We start from the raw sequence: 27,968 nt of genomic DNA, 5'->3' as shown, positions 1-27,968 counted from the left end.
AGACTAAGACTGACCTGATCCGCAAAAAGCACCATGATGGTGTAGCGTCCGGCTCCAGGGGGTGTATACTTCACTGTGAACGTGTCGTTGTCATTTTTAATGATGTCAAAATCAATATCTGCTTCGGCAGGTCCCACCACGCCAGGAGCGCACTTAATCCCAATGCTAACATCTCCTAAGGAGTCAGAACAGATATAAAAAAGAAAATAAGCTCAATTTCCACATTTCAAATATGAGTTTAAATAACGTTAGCAGTCATGTTTGGTCAGACCTTGTCCAGCCTCACTGCAGTCCACAGTAAAGTATGTGGGTTCGTTGGCCTTCAAGCCAGTCTTCTCCACTCCTGGTCCATGAACCTTCACGTTCTCAGGGTGACTGCCTTCTCCAATGGTCACCTGAGAAATGTAGAAAGACCATAGTTACATATTGTAAAACTAAGAACTGAAAGCTTTTGGAGGATAGTGGTTCTAATAAAGCTATGATCCAATATGGAACCTATGATCTAACATGGTCGTGAAAAGGGAAAGTGGGAAATCTAACACTGGAAAAATGTGGTTATGAACTTTCATTGAAAGGCTGAGCTGGTTTAGATCCAATGCATGAAAGTTCTTGACAAACAGCAACATAAAAATGTCATCAGTTGGCTGAAATCTGCCTGTTGACAGTGAGCTCTCACCCTGAATGGACTGTTGGGAACATTGACCTCTCCCCAAGTGATGATGATAGTGTGTTTGATGGGCTTGGTGGGTATGTAGACGCAGAAATATGTACTGTCACCGTTATCTGTGATCTGGATATCGATGGGGAAGCCTTCTGAGTCCTTGAATAAAAGAAGGACAAACACATTTTGTACCAGTGAAGTGAGGCATGAGGCATGAAGCATCTGGGACTTGTATGAAAATGTACCTGAGCATAAATCTGTAGATGTCCTCTTCCAGCTCCACTGGCGTCAATTGTAAACTCAGCAGGTTTGTTTACGATGCACCCGGTTGGCTCCAGTCCGGGTCCGTAACACTTAACCTGCATAAAAAAAAGAGTTAGTTCAGTTACCGCTGTCATTTATTATTTCCAACAAATGTGCAATCATTATTGCCAATTGTCACAGGGCAGACCTTCTCAGGGAAGACGTCATTGGCTGCAGGGAGGATGTGGGCCATAAAGGGGCTGTCTTTGATATCTTCATCATCACAGATGACATGGACCGCATAGTCACCTGGCTCGGTGGGCCAGTACAAAACATCACAAGATCCATCACCCTTGTCATCACACTCTATTTTAGCCTGCGAGGGGCCTTCGATGGAGAAACCTGTGCATGGAAGTTAGTTTTCGACCATTACCAAGGCATCTCATCAGACTATAATACAGTGGTTCCTGCACTTTCCTGCAAAGCTTAGTTCCAACCTTTATCATACTCACCTGCCTGTAACTTTCTAGTAATCCTGAAGGACTTGATTGGCTTGTTCAAGTGCGTTTGATTAGGGTTGGAGCTAAACACTGCAGGAAAGTGGACCTCGAGGGCCAGAGTTGAGAACCCCTGCCATAAACACTAGATCCCTGGATACAGGAGGCTCAATGACATTAAAGCAGATTCTTACCCAGAGTTCCAACCTCTGTGCCAATGGCCTCAACCACAAAGTCAGCTGATTTGCCCACCATGCCCGTCTCCAGGCCTGGACCCCATGCCCTCACCTTCTGAGGGCCTGCATCTTCACTTATGATCACCTCAATAGGGCTAAACACATACACACGTTTTGATCAGAAGTGAGAAGTTTGTACATGATAATCTGCATAATTCCTAGATTATCTCTGTAGTGATTTCCATATCCTGTTTAATCCTTTTAAAATGGATTTCAATATGTTCTTTCTAAGTGATGCGTAACAGATATCGAACTGTACAGGGGTCTATAAGCGCCCTTACCTGCGGGGAATGGCGTGGCCACCCCAAGTAATGGTGATGATGTATTTTCCAGGGAAAATGGGGTAGTAATCACATTCGTACACACCGTCTCCCAATTCTTGTACTTTCACAGGCTCATCGCCACCTCCTGAAAACACAAAATTTAATTCAAACTAACTAAAGTTGCAAAGTAATGCTGATTAAAACAGATAATAATTAATAATTGTTGCTTTAGTAGAAACAGTTGTACGCATACTTGGCCCTTTGATTTGAACACGCAGTTCTCCACTGCCTGCTCCCTTTGTGTACACCTTAAAGTCGGCCACCTCCTTCACACGCACACCCTTGGGCTGCAGGCCACGTCCAGTGGCCCGACAGGCATTTGGGTTACTCGCTACAAAGAGGAAAAAGTGTTTTTTATTTTTTATGTATTTGTATTTATTATTATTATTTTTATCTCTCAAGGTGAAAAGTAAAAGACGGCAAAAAAGACCCATACACACATGAACGTAGAGGTTGTCGAAGTTAGTTGAGATTATGCATGAACCAGCACATGGACCCAGCCAAAGGTACGAGCAAGGAAGAACAACCAAAGACAGAATGTTTCCTTTACAAGCCTATGACAATGCAATTAGCAATCTCATAAAGACCCCATTAGGAATGTAGTGAGACATTAAATAAAAACTACAGGCAAGCTGATGTTTGTTTTCAAGAGCTTATAAAAAGACTCAAACACTATATATGCAATTAGTTTACAAGAACCAGCTGTGAAAAATATAACCAAACTTTTAACAATATTCTGCTCAAATAAAACAATTTTTTATTTGAAATACGTGGCCTACTGTTGGGGTTTGGTGTTTAACCCACTAAGTCCACTAATGAGCACTTTTAGAGCAATAAAATGTCTATTAAAAGCCGCCCAGCTAAGTTCTCTAAGTGCTTTTTTAAATCTGATCAAACAAATTATTCCCGCAGTATCTGTTTCTTCCAGCGCTGGATAAAAAGGCAGGACATTTTTTTATAAAAAATAATGTTAGGTGGAAAATGTGGAAAAAAAGTTATTGAATAATTGAGTTAGTTACTTTATTGTATATTTTGGTTGTTAAGACAGATAATCAAAGCATTCCCATTCACTGAGTTAGTATTTATGGAGCAACATGGCCAAATCGAGCAACTCCACAGATGATGATGATGATTATGATGACAATGGGATGAGGATGATGATCTTTCAGACGGTCACTCAGCCATTGGCTCTCTGATGCAAAACCAAGTGATGGCATCTTGACTTTATGATTTATGCTTAATATGCTTTTAAAATTGCAGGTGTGAATAACCCAATGTCAGTTCAGGTTACAGTGAGTAATTTTAAATTAAGCCTGTTATTAACACAAAAATAAAATTAAACAACATAATACATTATTTTGATTAATTCATATCTATAACCCTAGTTTAAATCAATTTGTTACTTTTGTTAATTTGATTTATTATTATTGTTATTTAAATAGTTAATTAATTAATAATAGGTTTTAGTTAAATTTGTTAAATTCTGAGTTATTGAATCAGAAAATATTAGCAGAATCAAATCAAAAGTGATCCTGGTGCTCTGAGCTTCTGGTAAGTGATCGTCCAGTCCCACCAGTGAAAGGTGGCTCTTTTTCTGCGTCAGTTAAAACAAGACCAGCAGCAGCATTTGCAACACTTGTCTAATCCTCCTCTTATTCGTATTCACACTCTCACTTTTACTCACACACACTTTCATCCCATCACTTCCTGTCTCTATCTGAGCATCCTGTTGATTTTAGCTGCCCCAGAGGGCAAAGCGACAGCGCATGCCAACGAGCCAGAGATGGTGTGCCCAGGAGGACACATCCAGGGTAAGGGGAGGAGACAGTAGAGAGGGGACCAAGCTCGAGCAGGCATCTGCCACGCCCCCCGGGAGGCCCGTACTAACTTGGTCGCCTGGGTTTGGGTGGTGTTGGGGGAGGCACTTTCTTGGCCTTTTCTGAGGGCGGCGTGCGTATAGACTGAGGGATTATCTGAACCGGTGAGCCGATCTGCCGGCCGCTCGAAGGAGCTAGAACAACACACACAGGCGAAAGGAAAGAGGAAACACAATAAAGCGTTTCGTCATCATCGGGAGGGTGGTGGACCCCTGGAGCAATGAGCACGGAGCTCAAACCAAACAACCTGGTCTCAGTCAGTGCCACAGAGAGCAGATATCTCTGGGAGATGTCCAGTATTAGCATGCTGTCAATCAAACAATCTGAAGTCATTAAGGTACAGTCACATTAGCGAAATTTCACAGGCAAAAAAAGGTCCATAGTCTAATTGTCAACAACATAGCACAGATCACACCGAAGTCACTTTCAAGAATTTCAAGACTTTGAAAGTCACTTCACATAACCAACAATGAGTGAAATCTGTGTGCAAAACTTTTTTTGCCCTATTGAAAAGACTGGATTTCGGCCACGAAATTTCGCATAGCAACAGTAAATGTGACTGCACCTTTAGAAGGGTAAAATAAGCTCTTTAGGTGCATAATGCCCCAGCTGAACAGGCCAGCTTACTGTAACTCCTGTTTTGGATTCCGGTCTCACTCTAATGTCTTTACCAGTTTTCTTAACCAGCTTCAACAGCAAGTGAACCAACTTTACTGGAAAAACAGCTGGTCATAGCTGGTCTTTTCAGCAGGGGCAGTAGACATTTTAGAATGGAATAGTTTTAATGCAGCAAAAAACAACAAGTTGAAGGCTCAGGCAAAAAAAGCACTTGTTGTTTTCTTGGTGCATTAACAGCTTTGGTGTTAAATAATAATGTGACTGTGACTGTAAAAGAACTCTGCAGAACCTCTAGCTAATAAGGTAACATCTTTGCAAGGAATTAAGTCAGGAAGTGAGGACATGGGTCTCACCCTCTGAGATGTGAACAGTGAAAGGACTTCTGGGTATTTGTTGGCCAGCGAATGTCACATATATAGTGTGAGGGCCCTCCAGAATGGGACCGTAGGTGCAGCGGAAAACACTGTCGCCCTTGTTTTCCAGAATGATCTCCACTGTGTCTCTACGACCCTGAGAGTCCACAATGATCACGCCGACATCGCCTGCTCCTGCACCTGAGGGGTCACAAATACATCAAGGATCTTTATCTAGTCTTTAGTAGAGTAAACAGCAATCGTTGTTTTCCTGACATTACCTGCTGTGTAGATGTCAAAATACGTGGGTTTATTGGCCACATTGCCCACCGGTTCCAAACCTGGCCCACGGGCCTGCACCTTGTTTGGATCTCCCAATGCTTTAGACACATTTACCAGGAAAGGGCTCCTGTTAATGTCCTCTCCAGCAAACAGCACCTTCACCTGGAGGAAGACAGAAATATCCCTCAGATTGAGTATCCCTCCATTTCATCTGCCACAGTTTAAGCACCCTTTGTCACATCTTACAAAACTGCTATCAAGACCCAAAAATATTGTAAAAATCATTCATCTTAAATATGACTGGAAGTTGACAACAAAAGCCACTGTGGATTGCTTATTTTATTAGTACCTTATGAAGACCCTCCACTTTTGGAACATAGACCACAGAGTAGCTCCTGTTCTTGTCATTGTTGGGAATTACTCTAGCCTGCGAAAAAGTACATAATAGTAAGACATTACACCAGTTAGTTGTCAAAACATACATTTTTAGTTTTTTTAGTTTTGTGTACAGCCCCATCAGTAAGATTCAAGTATGCTTTATTAACAGAAAGCAGAAATGTGTAAATCATATCATATAATTTAGCATAATGTTTATAATTAAACTTTTCAAAAATATAATTTATAAATTAAAAAAAGAAAAATCATTAAAATAATGAAATTATTAATTTTATAAAAAAATTAACAACTATTATTGTTGTATTTTTATAAATCTGGCCAATACCACCAGGAACATGTTTGGTGTACAAGTTGGCTTGTTTCGATCATGAAAGAAGTTTGATGAGTTAGAAGATGACCTCCTCTGTGTGGCCTTCTGGATCCTCAATGTACACCAACACCTCTCCAAGTCCCGCCTCCACAGTCTCCACCACAAACTCAGCTGGCCTCAACACAACGTTGCCTCTGGACTCAATACCTACAGAGAGATTTCAAAGATGCAAAGGTATAGCAAATGTTGTATCTCATACTCACAGTCTGTCATTCTAAAGTGTTAACATCATCTATCCTTCTCACCTGGCCCGTAAGCCTTGGCTCTCTTGGGGTGCAGGGTTTTAGATCGCAGTGGGGCACCAGGCTTGAGCTTGGCTTTGGGGAACTGAGACAGGTAGGTCATCACTGAGTGCTCGTCCACATTGGGATCCACAATCTCCTCTGGGGCAATCACCTAACAGGACATAAGTGCAGTGTTAGAGCTCAAAAGTCACAGGCTACATAGTAGTTGATCTCTGATTTCAATCCTGATTCCTGGATGACATTAGAGCAATATTTTTCAACCCAGCTCTTGGGGCAACCAGTATAACACATTTTGGATGTCTTCTTCACCAAACACACCAGATACAAATTATTATTTCACTTGTAGAGGGAGCATTGCCCTGTAAAGGCAACATCAGATAGCGCAACACTTAAAACATACTGAGGACTGAGAAACACTGCAGAATAAAGAAGCACGTCTCACTGACTTTATTTGAGATATTTTTTGAGAACTGCCAGAATCGATCGTCAGATATAAACACAGCTCTGCGCTGTGATGGTCTACGGCACAAAACTGATGAAGTGCACTTAAGGTTTTTAAAGCTGAGGAAAATATGTTCTGCCTCTCCTCTTCCCTCAGTCCCGTCTTTCATGTCCAACTGGTTAAGTGTCCTGCTATATTTAACGCTAGGCTGGAAGGTTAAGAGCTAAGTGGAAATAGCACTAAATGGTATTTAACACAGCAGAAAGATGATGGAGATTGAATGGGAGACCAACAGGGACAGGAAGAGAAATATGCATCATGTTATTAAAACCCATAACTTAATGCTCTACCTCTCCCGTTGCAGCGATATCCTACATGCATTCAATGGGCTATGGTTTTCTCTCAAGAGACGTGGACTCTCTATCTGACTCAATTACACAAATTTGTGTTCTAGTGTAATCTTTATACACAAATAGATTTCTGCATGGCAGATTCACTAATTTCAAATCTTTAGGACTGACTTTTGGTCGTTACTGTCTTTTGGCAAATGGATCTGTTTGTGCCATTTTCTGCTGTATCTGTTGTTGACTGTGTAGTAAACATATTATATATGCTACCAAACGGTTGGGGTCTGTAAGATTTTTGAAAAATGTTTTGAAAAAAAATTTATTCTATCAGACTACAAAATCTAACCAGTTTAGTGTTTAATATGGCAAGAATCTCATTTGTACAGCCTGTCTGAACAACACCACATATTATTTTACACTCTCTGACTCACACACAGAGGATCATTCAAAATAATGAGGTCATAAAATAATTTCAGTAGCTTAGATTAACTTTTAAAGTCCGCACTGACACACAAAACAGCCAGTCCTGCTCCGCACAAGAAGAACACGGGCTGAAATTAGGCTAGATGGCATAAGTCCTAATACATATGAGTGATTGCTTCTTACCTGAGGCACACCGAGCCAATCGTCGGCTTGCTGCATGGCTTCTCTCGCATTCTCCACTGGCTGACTCGGGTCCCATGTCTCCCAGTCCGGACACAGGCCTTAGATGAAGTGAAAGAAAGAGTTAGCAGATTTATGTAAATAGTTACTCAATTCTTTATGAAACACTGATTTTCTAAACTAGAACAGGACTACAATGCACTGTCCAACTTTAAAATGATCTTGCATTTTGCATGGATGCACACTGAAGAGACAAGTCTGAGCTTTATCTTGGGCAGCAGGCCCACTGTTCCACAGCGAGGAACTATTAAAACATGTTCTTTAGTTCGACTTGACCTTAAACGTTCTCAGATGTGCAGTTTCCCGTCACTTCACCTTTTTTTTTTTTCCCAACCTAAATGCGGTCAGGCTTGTATCACCAAACGCTTCCCTGAAGCAAACACACACTAGTGCCGTCTGGAGTAAAACTGTTATTATATGCTGGATTACACTCAAAGAGCAAGAGGTGTTTAGTTCAAATGGAACCAGAGAGCCTTGAAACCACAAGACTCCTCAACGCCTGCCAAAACGTTAATATCAGATCTGGGTTTGTTTTCCAGGATCCTCCAGCACAGCGGTCCCATACTTGGGTCGGGCAGTGAGTATCTGTAACAGGCCCACTCCTGCTGCTAACACTGATAAACCTTTAATTTGAAATTTGCAATGCATTTACACTTGCCAAAAGTGGTATTTACTGTTCCCTGTAGATCCAAGATGGTGGCACAAGGGAAACAGACCCACTGTTAAGAGCGGAAAACAGATTAGGAGGAGGAAACTACAGGGGAGGTAAACAAGGTGTGAATGTGGCCAAAGATACAGCGTGTATGCAGCAATGCCTGAAGGAAATACCAAGATAAAGAGTAAAGTAGCTATTTTAAGGGGAAAGCAGAGTTATAAAAGCTATAGAGACTTCCCAAACATGGTTTACTTTCCATATAACATAATAATTAATCATATAATCTAAAGGGGTGGTCACTCTACACATTTGTTCCATTGACTTCCATTGGCTTAAATCAAATGAGAGAAAAAATGATCATATAATTTGAAAAAAAAAACAATCACAACTTAAGATACAAATTTTACAATGAAATCATAACTGATATTTTTGAAGTAAATGGAAGATTTGTTTTTATAAGTTAGCAAAAATTAAAAAATGAAATGCAAGAAATGTACTGTATATAAACACTGAAATGCTTGAATAAATACTTAGTAATACATTACTCATGCTAAGAGATGCTATTTCACACATGCATAAGGAAAAAATTAGCAGCCAGAAGAGCCAACAAACTCATATAAACCTGAAACATGCAAAGATATCACGTCTTTCACCTCAGGGTCACAATGTCAGCCCTTTAAATTTGAAGACAATTGTTGTTTTATGGCCACATCCTTCAGTTTGTCAGTATAGAAGGAAAAATGCAGCAGTGAAGCCATCTGATCTAGCTGTTTGAACAGTGTAATTGTTTTATTGCTCAATAGTAATAGTTGCCGTATCACCTCTTGCTGGCCTCAACCCAACTTTTAGTTAGCAGACCTTTCAATTGTGACCTTTAACTGCTTCCACTGATGAATCAATCTAAATATCTCAATATTACATGCTTTTTTTTACATTGGTCAAATACCAGTTCTACACTTAAAAGGATATTGAATGTCAGGGCAGTGCATCTATTGTGACCCGATGTGTCTGGGTGTGAACTCAGCCCCGAGTGCAGCTCAGAGACGATAGTGTACAGCTGCCTCCCACCCACCGCCACGTTTGCACCTGCTCTCTGTACTAATATGACTAAAGGACAATGAAACTGCTGTTTGCATTTGACAAACATGTTTGACTCTTTTTAACACACCTCAAAATGCCTTGTCAAGAGTTGAAAACATTTCAACTCTTGCGCTTTTGTGCTGAACAAATCCAGGCATTTGGTACTAATTCTTTTTGTGCCTTCAAATCGTCATGAAATGAAAATTCACCCAATCTATTTTCTAAATGCATGTTATGATCTTATTTTGAACAAGTCATCCATGGAAGTTCATTTTTAATCAGAACTAGAATCTCTAGTGAAACAACAGATTTCTCTTTGACGTTTGTCAGATTTCTCCAATCATTTCGTTGTCTTATACTCCGGCCCTTTCTTACAATCAGATCTGCCTGCATCCATCCTATCAATAACTCATGAATTGAGCCAAGTATCATCCCTTTTTTCTTTTTCAATAACCTTAAGTCCTCAAGTCTTTATCAAGTCCATCTTGTCCCTGTTCGTAATCCTAATGCTTACCATTAACTATCCCGAAAATCAAAAGAAAATTATAAGTTGATAAGAATGTTGCCAAATACCGGCGCCAGCTATAACCTCCGATTACTTGATAGGAATTTTGTAACAAGGATGTTGATTTAGAAACATGTTCTGCTTTGGTGAAATCAAGGTAAGTTATTATACACATCCCTAATTCTCCATATGATATATGGCCAAGTCCTATACCGTCCTGAGTACATTCACAATGCCAGAATGACTGCTCTGATTATAGAGTTGAGAAGGATGGACACGTGCATTTCCAAGCGGGCTTGACCCTCCATTAAACCCTCTCTGAACTGCATAGGTTTCTGGATTTTCCACTAGTATAAGTCTAAACCTATCCAGAGGTATTTGATTTATAAATCATGTTTTGGAAAGGAGTGATCGTTTGTTTTAAAGTCACCAATTGTTCTCTTTCTCTTCTTCCCTTGGCTCTGGTCTTTCCATAGTGAGATCATATGCTGTAATTATCCGACCAGCTTCTCATCTTCTGAAGTAAAGCGGTTTCTGCATGACATCGCCCTAATGATTATTACTGACCCCTGAATCTACTTAATGAAGCTAATGAACAAAGTTTTCCATTTAATACTGCATGTGATTAATGTACCATGACACATTTGTCACCAAGTGGTCATAAACCACAGGATTCTGCTCACCAGGGGCGCAATTATCCACCAGGGCACCGAGGGCTTTGCCATCTCTCCAGTCCCGGTGGAAGTTGTTGATGGGCAACTGGGGGACCTTGTTCTGGATCCAGCCCAGAAGGCGTTGTTTAGGTGTCAGCTTCCTGGCATCCTCATCGTCCTCATCCTCCCACATGGGCATAGAAATGGAGTAGTGCAGGATTAGTGTCCATATCAGGCCCAGGATCAGTTTTAGGTTGCCATCCACTATAGCTTTACTATCTGCAATGAGAGAGAGAACGATTTAAGGGTATTACTCCACACAAGAGCACTGAAGCATGTTTTGTGGATATACTGGAAATCATAAAAAGACAACTAGCCTAAAATCTGTATGGTTTTTTGAGATTATTTTAGATCTGAAAGTATCAATGCTTTGCGTAGAAAACCATAAAACAATCTGAGGATGGCTTTTATTTCTACTGTGTTACCATTGTGAAAATATATTAGTTCAGGGTAAAGAGTGGCAAGGACTCCATCATGTCAGCATACTGTACACAAGGGGAAAAACTGTTGCCAAATATGAGCTTAGGATACAGACTGAACATGAGAGGCTGACCCTATACTCTACCTTGCCTGAAATAATGGCAACACCTGTGTTTATTTTTCACATGTCCTGTCCTCCCCAGCATCGTGTGTGTTGTATACTTGGGCCGCCATCGTGCCATTTTTTGTTTACTCAGAGAGATTCGCAGCACACTGTTTGTTCCGTTCGCCTGCTGTGTTGATAGCTTTTTCACAGGTTTAGATGTGCACAAATAAACAGCAAGGATGAACTCTCTCAAGGCGGATCTTATGGCTTACTAAACACACGCACACATAGACTATGACCCACGAATTTCACTTTCATTCAGTCAAAGTTTATATTTTCACATAGGGTACACATTGTTGTCACATTACTATCCCATTACTAAGTAGTAAAGACACAAATTCCATGTTTGAGATAACTATTATGTTAGGTAGCCTATCTAGCATAAAATTAATCATATTATAATCATATTAATAATATAATATTAATAATATTTATAAATATTTTATAAAATAAAGAAATAAATTCATAATTTAATTATATTAACTAAATATATTATTAAAATTAAGGCAAAAATAACAGAAACCGGGTAATAAATTGTATTTAGAAATATAGGCTAATATTCAGTCCCAAATGAGTTTTTTTTATACTCAGTTATTCATGGGAAGTGCCACATGCACTTTTTACACAACCGTTACCCAAATCTTTCCCTACACTGCTCTGCTACAGTCAAGACTCTGGACTACAGCGTGGAATATGAATCAAGAAGATGGACACTACTAAGCCACTAACCGAATGCCAAAGTCTGATGTCACCTAACCCTGGATCTGTGGAATGAGGTCAGTTTAAATAAAACACACACATACACAGATGAAACTTAATCGGGACGCTGGCTGAATCTGACTACACTTTGCTTCAACCCCCAATGGAGCTGTCTGCACTAAATGCTGCAATGTGCGCAGCGGTCTGGGGGTAATCCAATCCCTCCAATCGAATAATACTGCCAGGTCACTTTCTGGTTTTCTCTCTTATTTTCTTCTTGCTGTAATAAAACAAGTTCCAGGTCGAATTCTTCACTGATCTTTGATATATTACTTTTGAGATTTTCTAGTAAATTTGGCAAGTACAGTGTGTTACGCTCACTGTGTACCTCTCAAGAACAGGGTTTAATGTTTTTGGGTTCCTAGGCTCTCTGGATGTTTAGAGAGGAATGCATGCTGACATTTGTGTGCACTCCGCTGCATCAGCGCCAAGCCCAACAGAAAGAGACAGGGAGAACGCATTCGGCAATGTAGGAAAGTATAGAAACAGAGAATAAGAGAACAATAAAGAGCGTCAAAATGGAAGGCAGATTTCAGTATTATTCCACTTCCTTATTAATTCATAATATTTGTAGGCTACACACACTACAGTTAAAAAAATTGGGGTCAGCAAGCATTAAGTTGATCAAAAGTGAATTAAACTGTTACAACATTTTTGTTTCAAATAACTGCTGTTCTTTCTATTCATTACAGAATGCTAAAAAAAAATTACAAAAATACTTTTACACCGCACAACTAGAATGATTTCTGAAGGATCATGTGACACTGAAGACTGGAGTAATGATGCTGAAAATTCAGCTGTACATCACAGGAATAAATTACATTTTTGAATCAAGAAACATTTTAATATTTCACAATATTACTGTTCGCCTTGATAAGCATGAGAGACTTTAAAATAAATAATACACTCTTTTTTTTAAATAATAAAAAATAATTATCTATCATGCCAAAAAAGAGCAAGAGAGGAAAGTAAAAAAAAAAATAGAGAGAGATACGAGTGAGTGAATGTACCTGAAAATGATCATGTACAGGCAGATATTAGCAAACACACAAACACACATCTCAGCTGTTAACACTCGCAAACAGGTGTGTGACGGCTGTTGTTGTATGCCAGAGGGGATAAAGATCCTCATCAGACAATATAAAACATACACACAACATAAAAGGTCACACACACACACACACAGCTGGCACAGTAGGTGCACGCATACAAGCACTGACAGCTCTTTGGTCTACTTTTCCTCAAATAATTTACAGATTAACACCTAATAGAGTGTGTTTGTTTTAATTCCCAATACCGAATTACTTTAATCTTTTCAAACCACCCTGAGAAAACCCAGCAATGTGTAAAAACAAACAAAGTCCTGAAGGTAAAGCACATTCACTGACATACAGTACAGCACCAGCAAACAGCTGGATTCAAACACACTTAATGAAAGACATCAGAACTAAGTGTTTCCTTCCGACAACATAAAGTGCAGTGGCTGCAAACGAACCCTTGGAATTTTGAGGAACCGCTGATGACATGGGCCAGGAATTCCAGCCCGCTAGGGTACAGCACAATCACATAATGGGCAGGAAAACAAATATGGGATCAGGGCCTGGGAAAAGACCATTAAGGACAGAGAGTGAAGAAGGGATGGCTTACGGCGATCGCAGGGGATCATTTAGAGAATCAGCAAAAGTGTTCTCATTTGTCTCACTCCAAAATGAGGCAACAGATTGTTGACAGACACATTACAGGTTTTTTTCTCTCTACATTTTGTGGATTAATAAATCACAGTAAATGGTTATAATGGGAAATATTCAAATCTTCACAAAAAAAAAAAAATGCTTGAAAATTAGATAACTTTTGATAACTAGATTCTTAAGAAAAAATGTGAGGGGCATTTACTGTTGTTAACTAAAAATATTACAAATATTTCCTGTTAATTGAAATAAATCTGAAATAAAATGAAATGTAAATATTAGATGAAAACGAAAATTAGAAATGTTGACTTATCAAAAAAATACGTTTAGGTTGACGTACTAAAATGACTAAAACTAAACCTGAAATAAAAAATCAACAAACAAAATTAAAAAAAAAAGGAAAAAAAAAGGCAAATTCAAAATAGTAATAAATACTATAGTTGTATATAGGCTAAATAACATGTATGGTGTTTAAATATTTTATACAGTTAAATAAACATAACTGTAAGTATGAAAAATAATGAAATAATAAAAGATGCTTGTATGGTGTTTAAATATTTTATACAGTTAAATAAACATAACTGTAAGTATGAAAAATAATGAAATAATAAAAGATGCTTGCCTTAGCACAACTCATTAGACGTATAAGGAACAGCAACAGCGCTCCACAAGCACTATCTAATGTGTGAATGCAGTATTTCTCTAGCAAATGTCTCAGTGAGTAATGAAACACTTTCCTAACCCTGATTAAAGCCAGTCTGGATCATTCACATCCTCCCACCACTGAGCCACACCAACAAGATGAGATAAAAATAATGAAGCAGATGCTGGAAGCATTTTATAAGCCACTGTTGGCAAAAGCTATAGGGGGAAAACACATGTAGTGGTGTTACTGCAGCGAGTACTGATGCATTCATCTTGAATCCAGCTGTTGATAATTGCTGCTCCTTTCAACTTACAGAAATTGCTTCATTTCGCTGATGAACGAGCGTATTGTCATTGTTTGGAAGTTCTTCGGTGGAGGGAATTCACTAAAAACGGATTGCGCCGGCTGATAGTGCTATTTGCACGCGCTGCCCGTGTTGTTTTAGCGACTGGTGTTAGAGAACATAATAATAAAACGCTGCAAAAATGGCAACAATTGTGTGCTGAATACAGTTTGCATGCTGTAATTTCCCATCTTGCAGGTTGGCTCTGAATTCAAGGATGTGGCCGATGCAGCACACTATTAGACTTTTGAACAAGATACAATCTGTAACAAGACTAATTTACATATAAAATAATGTGTGTTTGCACTTAGAATGACAATTTTAAACTGGATAACGTGATGCAACTGTTTAGTGAATTTACCCCTCGTGGTTTTAAAAAATGCATTCTTTAATTACACACTATAAAGAAAGATCAGTTGCTGCTTTACATTTTTTACAAATTGGCTTTTACTTTCATGTACATCTTTCCAAGTTGAATCTTGTATAACTTAGGCTAAATAATGAAGTTAATATTGGTAAACTATTTTGATGAGGTAAAGTAATGGGGGAAAAACGCCGTCATGACTTAATCGATCATATAATTTTTTACAGTACATGCAAATGGCACAATATTCACATTGCTTACCAGTATTCTGCTATAAAGTCTCCTGCCAGTTTCAGAGGAAGGAGATCCTCATAACCACTGTAACTTTTGGCAGTGTCAGGAGAATTGGAATTTTCCTGGCAAACTAGACTAGGCAAACTAGGCAGACCTGGAAAACAACTTCAATTTTCTGATATATTTGCCAAAAACTTCCAGCATTTTGTTTTCCAATGATTGCGGTTTTAATTGTACCATATTTGTTTCCTATTATTTTTATTTTGTTACATATTTACTGTTTCATTACATTTCTAATAAGATCTCTCATTCCGAGTTGCTCTTTGAATTATCTATTATTATTTCTACAGCTTAGATGCATCAGGTGATTGTCTGCTGTTGCTTGGGGTGAGCAAACAAACATCGCAGTCTCCCTGGAAGAGACAGAAAGTTTGCCATGATCACTAGGACAGAAGAGACAGAGACAATGGCCTCTGTGTGGAAGAGACATTTTGCCTCAGGAAATATTCAACCCTACATCTACACACACACACACACACACACACACACACCGCTTCAAGAGGGAATGTATAATACATGAGGCTCTGGGATCTTTTGTTTCACAACTGTAAAGACAAACTAATCAATAAAAATACAATAAACAAGAGGAAAGACAAGAGCTGCAATATTGTATAAGCAATAAACTGGATAATATTTTAATAAGCTGGATAAATAAATGTGTAGGCCTATGTATTGATCAAACAGTAAAATAGTCAAAGGCAAAAAAAAACATAGTCATCATTTTCCTATTATTCCCTTAAAGCCATATAAACCAATGCAGCATGGCTCTACAGTAATTCTTCTGTCTAAGTAAAAAAAAAAAAAAACATAATTATATATAACAAAACACAATTTCAACACACAGTCACAAAGTGAATGTCCTGGAGGCCTTGAAAGGAGAGATAATAGAGCAGAGCACATGACATGAATTTCAGAGTGGAGATATGAGTTATATACAATACACTTAGGGAGCTGACAGACATTAAGCAGGTCACACACACACACACACACACACACACACAGATGGAGCCCCTTGTAAGTCATGTTTCATTCGCCTTCACTGTGAAATATTTAGGCTACTTCTGGTCACGGTCAATATTCTGTGACTTTGGTTGTGTCTGGTTTCCTATAAAACATACTCCAATAATCTTTGTTTTATTTACAATCTTTCTGGGTTTTTTTAATCTATTTCGATCAAAGGCATTTTTGCGAGCTGAAGAGTATAATACAAAAAAAGTGTGGGGGTTTAGTTCTGTATTCTAGTAAACTGCAGTGTTCATACTGTATGCTGAGGTCTGTTTGACAGAGAGAGAGAGAGAGAGAGAGAGAGAGAGAGAGAGAGAGAGAGAGAGAGAGAGAGAGAGAGAGAGAGAGAGAGAGAGAGAGAGAGAGAGAGAGAGAGAGAGAGAGAGAGAGAGAGAGAGAGAGAGAGAGAGAGAGAGAGAGAGAGAGCAGGGATTCCCCCAGTAGCTGTGGAATGATAACGTTCCTGTTATCTGACTTTCTCTAGGAGACGCACACAAAACACAGACCAATCTGAAGTCACATCCTGAAGCTGTGGTCACTCCAAATATTCAGATTGCATTGTGTGAGCATGTGTCCATTGTCCAATAGGGCAAGTTCACAGTTCTCCGGAGAGGCCAGAAAATATAATTCCATTACTGTCCCTCTCCAAGAGGCAAAGATAGAAAATGAGGAAAAGAGAGGGAGGGAATGAAGACATCATGGACAAATGCCATCAACACTCACATTTTCCACAGGATCTCCAAAGAACAATGGAAGCGTGTTAGAGATACTGTAGAAAACACACACACACACACACACACACACACACACACACATATATATATATATATATAAAGCAGCAAAGTAGATAATCAAATGTTTCAAGTATAATATAATATATCTCTCTAGTCCCTGCACATATCACACCACACCACACTTAGTATGCAGTATGCATCACTCTGCTGCAGTGCAGAAAAGTCCACACTTCTAACATTGATGCATTTGCACAATTTAATTCAGAACTTCCTGTCTTTGTGGTCACACATTACTTCAGAAATCCAACTGCTGCCAATGACGACAGGAAACCGCTTTTACTTAACAAGCTAATAAGTGCCACTTAGACATGAGAATCCATGTCACTGAATTACATTTATTCCTGAAACAAGAACAAGCCGTTACTGGTTACAGGAACATGTCAAACCATTCTAGAGTCTAATGGATTCTAACCTAACTTTACGTGATTCTTTAACTGACAGCGTTATATCTCTCATCATTTATTTCAGAATACAAAATGAAAAGTGTGTGATGTAAAACCCCCTGTCCGAGTTGCTAAACGATTCTTGCAAGGTAGCGACTGATTTCGTCCACCAGAACACACAAGGTCAAAAAGAAATAAACGCTGAAACCCAATAGAAACAACGAGTCTGCACAACGACAGAGCAGTTCATTTATCAACGTCCTTTCCACATAAACATATTTTTACACACTAATACATCACCATGGATATGGAAACTGTGAAAACGCTCTGAAACGACTACAGGCGTGGCGCCTACTTGTTGAACAAAATGCTTGACAAAATATACAGCACTTGGTGAAGCATGTCAAAAAGTGATCCAGGAGAACTTCTGCCTGAAGAAAGACGAGAGAAGATAAAGATCTTCCCACAACACACACACACACACACACTCACCATCTAGCGATACGGCACATGTGTTGCAGCAGGTGGTGTGTCTTTGAAAGTCCAAAAAAGGACATTGGTGATTAGCATTCTGCTGTTTTTCCACATGGTCCTGTCTAACCTGTTGAATACCATGCACAATAGGAACAAACACTCACACAAACCTCATCCACAGACATGAGAACAGAGCTGATAAATTGTGAGGGTGTAATTAAACACAATGACACCAGTGGGCCTTTAAATCGCACCCACATGGAATCAGTGCACGGAGAATTCCACCGTAAGCTTCACAGATTTCCCAGAATTTGTCAGGAATGTCATTCACAAGCTTCTGAACATCCACCACCCCCTTACACTTTCATTAGCAATGCTTTAGCAGTTGTGTAGCAACAGGCAACCAACCATAAACTGCTTCATTAAATGTTCATGACCTTCCACGACCAGTCACGGAACTTTCATTTAAATCCCTTCCGTAGAATTCTACAGATTTTGACCTTTAATTATAAAGTGCACTAATTCCAAGTGAACCGTGTTACATCTTGTCTTCTGCCTCTAAAGTCTGGAATACACTTACACAACGTTTTTTAAACACTATGCATTATAATGTGTATAATTCTGACTTTATAAATGGATACAGAGAAAAACTGGGCAACATACACTAAACAACTGAACTGAAGATCACTCAACAACACAACACAACAAAAGATGCACAACAAATAAAATCAATATAGCTGCTTCCAAAATCACGTACTATATTAATAGGCACTGCATATGTTTTGAAACTTGTGCCACTGTTAAAAAAAAATGTTCTATTTAGTATGAATGTGTGTACCGGTAGTATGAATTAAATTTGAACCTACAGTACTATCCTCCATGTTGTCACTGTCATGTGATGGTGTCAGTTGTGTCATATATAGTAGGGATAGTAAAGTGTCCTTTGGATGTGCATTTCAGAATCTTGCCGGCAGTAGTAGTCATCTAGGGAACTTTTCTCCCACTGTTTTATGAATACTGTGAATTCGACATACTACTTGGCATACATTTTTGTTTGCCTATATATAGGCTATATGGAAGTAGGCATATCCAGATGCAAGTATGTGTTCTAATTAAAATGCATGTTTATCTGGATGGAATCATAATCTGAAGCTGTGTCCATCATAACACTATACGATTTTGTGTGAAATCTGTCAACTCCGACTGCCCAAAATCTGCATACTGGCTCTGACTTTTGGTAACTATGACACGTCCAGACTGCAAACAGGGGGAAGAAATCTGGACGAAAGTCATGTTGTGAATTCCAGCCTTTAGTGTATATAAAGAAAACAATGTGAGGTTCATTTTCATAGTGTGTTTCAAAATTCCTGGCATTATATGTTAAACTCTTGGTTATTCCTCTTCAAGTCAAATGAGCGGGAAAAAAAAGCCTGTCTCCAATGTAAACCAGTAATAAAACACTATAATAAGTCTGTCAGTGCTCAGGAGCCCCAATCCAAGAGGCCTTTTCCTCTCTAAACCCCAACTACAGAGGAGGCATTTCACATAGTGGAAAAAACAATGATACTTCCACCAACAACAACAAAAATATTCTTAAATTTCCTCAACTTTTGAGTCTAGTGATAATATGGATAAAAAAGAAAAACAAGAAAAGCAGAGGTGGACTAATTAGTGGAGGAGGAAGATCTCGTATGTGACCTTTTTGTGTGTGAAAGACAGTGGTTTTGTGTATAGTTATCAGTGCACTCAGCCAATCTCTTCTCCTGAGTGAACCCAGTCAGCTGCCGTCACAGCTGCTAACAGGCATCCTAAAGCAACAACTGATGTGCTCAAAGATCTGCCTTCCCCCTCATGGGCCTAAAGGCCCCGATATACTCACGGCACACACACACATATTCTAGCTGTCTGCTTGCAGCATGCAGTCACCCTCCCTCCCCCCAATCCCTCAACAAAGCTTCGGAGTTGAAGTTCCATCCAGAACAGGCACATAGGAGCCTTTGTCCCAGTCTCCCTCCAGTGCGCCTGAATCAGGACAGACTCTGTCACCCCGGGGCTCACTTAAGAACGTCCAAGGCATTTACCAAGAAGAGTTCGACTAAAGAACAAATGTTGTAAACAAGCACTGACAGACACACTGTGTATGTGTCTAAAACGTGTCTGTGTGAAGAATTTACTTCAACGTGCATTTAGGAACGCAACGGGCAACAGTTACGCATTATTTGCACATTTTTCCACATTGTGGACAGATGATCACAGTATGATTATAAGTATTATTATTATTTTCTAATTGTTTGGCTTCCTAAAACACCAGTGTGATTCTAATGACTGAGACATATCACAACTAAAGGTTTGAGTCCACTTTAAAGTCCTGGTAAAAGTCAATGCAAAGACTTTTGAAGCACTTAATTTTGAATTCTCATTTGATGCATTTAACTTTAAAATGTAAAAATGAGGGACAGTGGTCCACCTACTCGCAAAATCTTGTGGGAAACACTGAGTATTAAAGGACAACTTTTCCAATTTTCAACCAGCTAGTTGATAATATATTTTTAATGACTAATGTGCACTCTTTCTTCGTTTGAACCCAGATAACTGCAAAACTTTGTCAGTTACCCACAAAATAAACAAATTCTTGGGTATATCTGTGTGCAGGTAACAGAGAAAGAGTACATTGTTACTACCGACATTTGTAACAATACAAAGCTGGTTAAATATCAGCAAAGTTGTCCTTTAAATATAATTATTATATAAAGTAATATAAAAATAAAGTGATGTAAAACAAATATAAAAATAACTAATACCAATTCAATATAAAAGTATAAAAAATAATATTATTAAAAATAATAGACAAATATTAAATTAAACTTAAGAAAATGGTTGCCTTCATTATTACAAGTTTTAAAGCTACATTGTGTAGGATTTTCTCCCATCTAGCGGTGAAATTGTATATACCAACTGAATATTACTTTCTAGCCCCTCCCATTCCGAGTGCGTTTTAACTCCTACGGTGGACGTATTATTTAAAATCTGTCGGCGGTCGCAAGTAATCTCCCCCTCGCATTCGTCACGGTGCCACTGAGTGTAAAAACGTGAAAGGCGAAGCTTGAACATCCAGGTATGTCCCTCTTTGGCTAATGTATTTTCAAGATGGAGGCGCAACATGGCTTCCGCCATTCGCGCGACTCGCTCGTATGTATTATAAACGGCAGATTCTACGCTTACGAGAATACTTGATTAGATGGTAGAAGTAATTATACATTAATGAGCACATATCATTTTGAAAGAACAAAGTGTTTTTTGCCAAGAATCAACTTAAAAAATTACACAGTGTAGCTTTAAAAACCCATTTTTTTTCCAGGGCAGAGAGAAAGAATGAGAAGAGTTAAAAAACACTTAGTGCAGGCCTGTCAGCACTTCAGGTCACATTGCTATAAACACAGACAGTCAGACACACGTGCACACAATCCTTTATGCTCCTGTAGGAACTAACTCCCTGTAACATGCCTATGGGCCATTAGCTGTGCACGTCTCAGCCATATCTATGTTGATGTCCAACAGAAACACATCAAGACACAGTCCAGGCTTGGGATAAATGTCAAATGTCAGTCAGAAGGGCTTTTTACTGCCCTTGTTAAGCTTCTTTTGGAAAAGAACTCTGAATGACGTCTGTTTCTCTTAGTGGGATCCACTAAAAGTCCACCATTCAGAGGAAAAGAGAAGACGAAGTCCTTTCCAGAGTTATGAGGGAGAAAGTTCACATCTGGGTTTCCTGTTGGGAAGTTCAAATGGCGAAGAGCTCTTCCACTAAACCACAATGAAATGGATGGAAAATATTAATGGCATTTGCTAAGGCAAGCATTACTGTTACTATAAGTCAGCATGAAACGGAAGTTGCGACAGTGTTTTCTTCTGAGTGAAACGACTTCTCAAACGTGAAAAAGCGTACGCCGAAAAACACGTCATTAGAGAAGAGAAGTGGGAGGGAAGGTTATTTTGATTAAAGATTATGATGGTCATCTGCAATAATAATGTATGATAATGATGTGAACGGATAAATTATTTATAATAAATACTGAATTATTCCATAAACAAAAACCCGAATTGTCAATTTTGATATCATGATGACTTTAAACTGTTAGTGCGGGGGAAATATAATGTTATTAGTCATTTGTCCATTTATAAACCTCTCTTTAAGTCCTGTTCAATCTACAGGGTTTAGTCAGTCAATTTCTGTGTGCGGGATGGAGGACATGAGGGAGCCGAAGACATTTGACCATGTGGACGATGAGGGATTTTCTTGTCCGAGCCAATCTGGCAACCCAGGGTCAGGCAGCTGATGACATCATCACGCCGCTGACAGCCCTCTGCGCCTGATACTGCTGACACCAAAAACCCCAGAGTGCACTTGAGCTGTCTGACTCCCAGCCTTACAGAGAACACAATACACTTACGCCGGCCAATAATACGCTGGCTTTAGACTGTAAAAAAGACATATTTCAAAGGGCAAAGGAGTTATAGCTGTTGTTAAACACCTGTTAGATGCTGACGTGGCTGTTATCGGCAAACCAGTCATGATCTTGACCCCTGACCCTACTGTTAACCTCGACAGCCGTACCGCTACCGTAGAGATAGAGTGACAGAGACGTGCATCTCTAAAGACAGATGCACATCTCTGTCGCTCCTGTATATTGTTTCCATGTATTTTATCCTTAATTTGGTATTTGCTAGTTCTAATATCACACAATCGATTTTCTATCTGTATTTCAAATAATGAGCATACTTACACTGTCATTCAAAAGTTTGGGGTTGGTGAGATTTTTTTATGTTTTTGCAGGTCTCTGAAGCTCACCAAAGCTGCATTTATTTGATAATAATAATTTAAAAAAAACAGTAAAAACAGTTGTGAAATATTATTACAATTTAAAATCACCTTTTCAATATATTTAAAAATGTCATTTATTCTAGTGATGTAAAAGCTGAATTTTCAGCATTATTACTCCAGTCTTCAGTGTCCCATAATCCTTCAGAAATATATTCATAATAAACTGATTCTGCTCAAGAAACATGTCTTATTATTATCAATGTTGAATACATCTGTCCTGCTAAATATTTTTGAGGAAACCATGATAAAAAAAAAAATTCAGGTTTCTTTGTTGAATAGAGTTTGTAAGAACAGCATTTATAAGAAATAGGTAACAATTTAAAATATAAAAGTCTAAAGTCTAACTCCAAGTTTTGGAATGGTAGTGTAGTGTAAATAACATGTTAGAGGGATAGTTAACCTAAAGATTTATGTGGAATACACTAAAGAGGACTTTTTTTTTTTAAGAATTATGAGCTGGTTTTGCCCATACAAAGAAAGTCACTGGGGTCCAAAAGAAAACATCTTGTTTTGTTATTAAAAGAAATAGCTCACATATGTGTCTACATGTGTTTGGTGAATAAATCATACAGGTTTAAAACAACAAGAGGGAGATTAAATGATGACAGGATTTAAAAAAATTTTAGTGAAATCTTTTTAAGCAAAGCAACCAGTCCATTCTGGATTTCAGACGTGCACTAAAACAAATGAGCATGTTCTACAATGTGTAACTCTATCCAAACACCACAGTGAGCAGCTGAAAACATTGGAGAGGCTCAGATATCACTTACAGCAGAGGAGAAGTCCCGGTTAGCCTTCCAGCACCACATTCATAATCAAAAGCGACTCGCCCTTTTTTCCCTCGTCTGCTTTCCATCATTCTCGGATCTCCCACATGATCCTGGAGTTTGAAGATGGTGTTGGATTTATACAGTAACAGAGGAGTCCACAGTGAGTGTCAAGCGATATCCCGAGTAAGCCCTTGCAGATACCGTGAGGCCTTTTGCTGTCATGAACCGAATTCAATCACTGCAGCATCAGAATCCAATGGTTTTAAAATACAGCACAGCACTATAAACTCTCATAAGATAATTCACTAATAAACTGTTTAACCTCAAAGTGCCTTGTCAATTAAGAGTCATTATTAACCCAAATACAACCAATAAGAAATAAATACTGGCATGTTGTACTTGCTTAACACCGTATGTTGAGTTTCCCACACACGAACAAAGGAGTGATAAGCTGTTGCACAACCGTTTCACACACACACCTGATATCCGCCTACCCAGGATGCACCTGTATGTAACGGTAGAAACAGCACATTTTAGGCTTTCTTCACCAGAGATATTAATAAACCGAGTGGGACACATTGGAGAACGCACCACAGCGGCACATGTCAAATCTCTGGAGGGAGTGAGTGAGTGTGTAGGGGTGTTCGCTGGCCTTGCTTGAACATTCCAGTGGACTGACTAGCCGTTGACACATGGTAACAATTAAAGACGCTGTTATACGTGGAAAGCAGGAGGACACAAGAAGGGGGTCAGAAAGACTGCTTGTTGTTGTTCATAAAATGAAAGCCATAGTCAGTTCTATCGTGCCTGACTCTCATATATTTTGGATGGAAATCCTTCTTTTTGTGGCCAAAGATTACACGGAGCTGAAGCTGGAGATAAGCCTAGCAAAAGTTATAACACACAACATTCAACAGAAACAATGTCAGAGGTGAACAAGAGGGGCGAATCGATAAAACCAACTGCTACTTCTCAGTAAAGAGCAGCTCAGAGGAAAGATCTGCTTAATGAGCCAGGAAAGTGTTACATGCAGAGAAACAGAGCATGACTTTGGCAAAAATAACTCACTGTGCTGATAAAGACACCATAGCACTTCAGGGAAACATGCTACGATAACTTAACTTTAAATCTAATTAAATTTACCCTCTGGGATACAGCATAATGTCATTAGGGACTCCCTTTCAGCACACTTACTTCAGACAGGGGGGGGGGGGGGGGCGAGAGAAAGAGAGAGAGAGAGAGAGAGAGAGAGAGAGAGAGAGAGAGGGGGGGGCGAGAGAGAGAGAGAGAGAGAGAGAGAGAGAGAGAGAGAGAGAGAGAGAGAGAGAGAGAGAGAGAGAGAGAGAGAGAGAGAGAGAGAGAGAGAGACATTGAGCTACATTGTCACAACTGAAGACAACATTTTGTTAAAATTGCAAATAGGAAAATGTTAACATACAATAAGTATCAATAATAATAATAAATAAATAAATAAAAACAAATAAAATAAATCAATACTGATTTTAGTTTTCAATTTTTTTTATAATTAATATTTAATATAAATTGTCAGCCTCTCATGTAAAAAAAAAACTCACAAGCCATCTTAAAAATAGAGAACAACGTAAATACCAAACTCGATTGTAGGCCAGCGACAGGCTAATAGCTAATCATATGGAAATAAAAACAATTAAATTGGAATGACTAAGATTTATTCATCTTCTACAACAACAAGGTAATAACTAATAATTTAAATTATCTTTATTTTGGGGCTTTAAAAGCAAATATTACGCAGAAAAACTTTAACTGCCCAAAAAACATTGCTAAAAATAACTATTAATAATTTTTATGGCAGAGCCTGTGAAAATCTGACAGCTGAAGTTCCGCAAGAAAAGGGAGAGAAAAGGGGGACACTCATTCCAATAAGTTTTGTCAAACATGTGCTCATCAACTATCCCATGACTCACTCTTTCTTTCAATTGCTACCCAAATAACCTCCGGCAACCCCCTCTGTCCCGGCTTTCTGCAGGCCTGTAGGACTATTTAAAGCACCTGTTACTGATGGACCCCAGAGCGCAGCTGTCTATCTATCAATCACTCACTCACGCTGAAGATCCTGTCCCGGAGCCATCAGCACTTACACCCAAACTCAAGGCTTTTTCTCCTGTATCAGCATTATTTTATGTTTCAACAATACTATATTTTGAATTTTTCATATGGAAAGATCACTGATCCTGGTACAGCTGTATTTTTACAGAGCCGCTATGGGGACATGATTGAAAAAAATACGAGAAGAGAGCAAAAATTATATTTCAATGATTTTACGTTTACTGGCAAAACTTGAGCTTTCTGTCACAAAAAGTATTGTGTTCCTCCCGAGAAACTTTGTGTTCTCTCCCACAACATTTGCATTATCTTGCAAAACTATTGCATCCCCCTGAAACGTGAAAGCATTGAAATATCTTTTTTTCGGCATCTCACTTTTTTTCCATCACCATGTCCCTTTTAGGACATAACATTTGCATATATGTATCTAAATCTATTAGTGCTGTCAAATCTAATAATCAGGATTAGTCGCATCTAACATAAGTTTGTAAATATATAATATATACGTACGTGTATGTATTTGACAGCACTAAAATCTATATATTCTCACACATCTGCATGAGTGAGTGAGTGCATAGTGATAAAATAAATGAGGTGAGTGGTATTTCCTGTAGAGGCAGCAGGCCAACCCCATGTGACACAGTTCATACACACACACACACACACACACACACACTTTCTTGGACGAGAGTGCAAGAGTTTTTCCTGCACCTCTTTCACCCTACACTCTTGCGTAAGAAGGGTTCGGAGAGTCAAGTGCCATTCTGGAAAGATCCATCTCATTGCCAGTGACAGACGGGCTGAAAGCACTGCTGCTTTGTGCCAGCCCCAAAACGTCACATACTGACGCGTCTTGACCATTCGGCAACATACGACGAAAAAGGTACCCTTTAACGTCCATATGAGACGCAGACATAAGCGCACCAGCAGCGCCCTCTAGCGGTACCCTACCGCATACCTAAACCCAACCATTCCCGAATCGTCACATATGGACGTTAAAGGGTACCCTTTTCGTCGTATGTTGCCGAATGGTCAAGACGCGTCAGTATGTGACGTTTTGGGGTGAGACTGTGTTAGCATGTGAGACTGTTGGCTCCTTCCCCCAAACCTAACAAGATGGCCACATCTGCAGTCAAGTCCTTTCAAATAAAACTATCATTCAATCTATGAACATTGGCCTTTTTCTGTTGTACAGTATGCAGTTGTTTTGAAAGAATGCAATGCTGCCAGGCCCCGACACCCACCGCTTACACACCAGAACAATCTAGATCTTTTCCCACTGCAAAAACAGGAACAGATCCCAGGGTCATTTATATGAGGAGCCAAGATGATCTCGAAACAGCTATCATGCTTTTTATTAATATGTATGATATTTGGTGCATTATGATAAAACATAATGAATTCTAGTGTGGACATTGTCATATGAGAGTTCTCCCAGAAGTGATGTTGATGCCCTAGTTTTGAATCAGACTGTCAGTCTAAAATGACTGGAATATCTCTAAATACAGAGACACTTAGATACAGTAAATGTAATTTTTTTTTTTAAAAACTTGTTAACGCATATTTCACACATCAAGGAAATATTCTAATCAGTGACCATTTTTTGTCTGCAGGTCTTTTCCAAATGAGGCAGATCCACAAATCCATACTAACATTGCTCCTAATCTGGGTTTGGGACTGATATGCTCCAAAGGGGTATACAATTAGGAAGTAAAGTGCTGTTCAAATATCTGTTTTTGCCTCATATTGAATAAGATAAGGAGCCGTGGATGTCAGATCACAGAAATCATCAAAGAATGAAATTGACAATTGTATCTATAAATTAGGCTACTACACAATATATCAGCCAGGCTAATTCATCTGACAATTTGAGATTATCAGCATCATCTGATTTCCAACATATCAGCAGCCTTATGGATAATGCACATATTCAGTTTCAAACATTATTGTTGTTACTCTGATGTATAACATTAGTGTAACATCATAATTGCATTATACTAATCACATTGAATGTAGGCTACATTCGAAGAAATATCACAATAGGCCTAAATTATTCATATTTTCTATTTGAATGTCCAAGTACTATACTAATCTGTTCAACTTTACAGCCCTAATATTTAATAATGAAAAGTATTATAAAGTGTCTTCAATGTGCAAATTAGGCTATTACACAAAGTCAAAAAATCATTTACATTTCTTCAGGGACATCTGTTTGAGCTATTGTTTAGAAAAATATATAAGTGTGGACAATCTAATAATAGTTCAGTGCTTCCAAAATGATAATTAATGGGATTCTAACAAATGAGAATCAATATTTACAGTTAAAATGGAAACAAAACCCCATAAACCCCCAGGCTAATTATGGGTAGTTTGTGTGGTCTGACAACTCTAA

At 38.8% G+C, this 27,968-nt stretch overlaps 1 protein-coding gene across 15 annotated transcripts in view; it reads right to left on the bottom strand.

Moving 5' to 3' along the window:
• flncb (filamin C, gamma b (actin binding protein 280)) overlaps nt 1-27,968 on the bottom strand; it is a 56,021-nt gene that overhangs the window by 26,920 nt on the left and 1,133 nt on the right. For 11 of the 15 annotated variants that reach the window (XM_079624469.1, XM_079624476.1, XM_079624471.1 and 8 more), the window contains exons 2-17: nt 10,477-10,725; nt 7,497-7,594; nt 6,102-6,252; nt 5,885-6,003; nt 5,440-5,517; nt 5,090-5,252; nt 4,809-5,009; nt 3,849-3,971; nt 2,154-2,291; nt 1,919-2,045; nt 1,596-1,732; nt 1,113-1,306; nt 907-1,020; nt 677-820; nt 272-395; nt 15-175 (exon numbers count right to left, since the gene is read on the bottom strand). In XM_079624469.1, the coding sequence (XP_079480595.1) occupies nt 15-175; nt 272-395; nt 677-820; nt 907-1,020; nt 1,113-1,306; nt 1,596-1,732; nt 1,919-2,045; nt 2,154-2,291; nt 3,849-3,971; nt 4,809-5,009; nt 5,090-5,252; nt 5,440-5,517; nt 5,885-6,003; nt 6,102-6,252; nt 7,497-7,594; nt 10,477-10,725 (2,321 nt within the window). The remainder of the gene's footprint in view (nt 1-14; nt 176-271; nt 396-676; nt 821-906; nt 1,021-1,112; nt 1,307-1,595; nt 1,733-1,918; nt 2,046-2,153; nt 2,292-3,848; nt 3,972-4,808; nt 5,010-5,089; nt 5,253-5,439; nt 5,518-5,884; nt 6,004-6,101; nt 6,253-7,496; nt 7,595-10,476; nt 10,726-27,968) is intronic. The other 4 variants (XM_079624475.1, XM_079624470.1, XM_079624482.1 and 1 more) reach the window with 1 other exon arrangement.

The sequence above is a fragment of the Phoxinus phoxinus genome (assembly GCF_949152265.1).
Source record: "Phoxinus phoxinus genome assembly, chromosome: 9".
NCBI lineage: Eukaryota > Metazoa > Chordata > Actinopteri > Cypriniformes > Leuciscidae > Phoxinus > Phoxinus phoxinus.
This window is presented reverse-complemented; position numbering and strand designations above follow the sequence as displayed.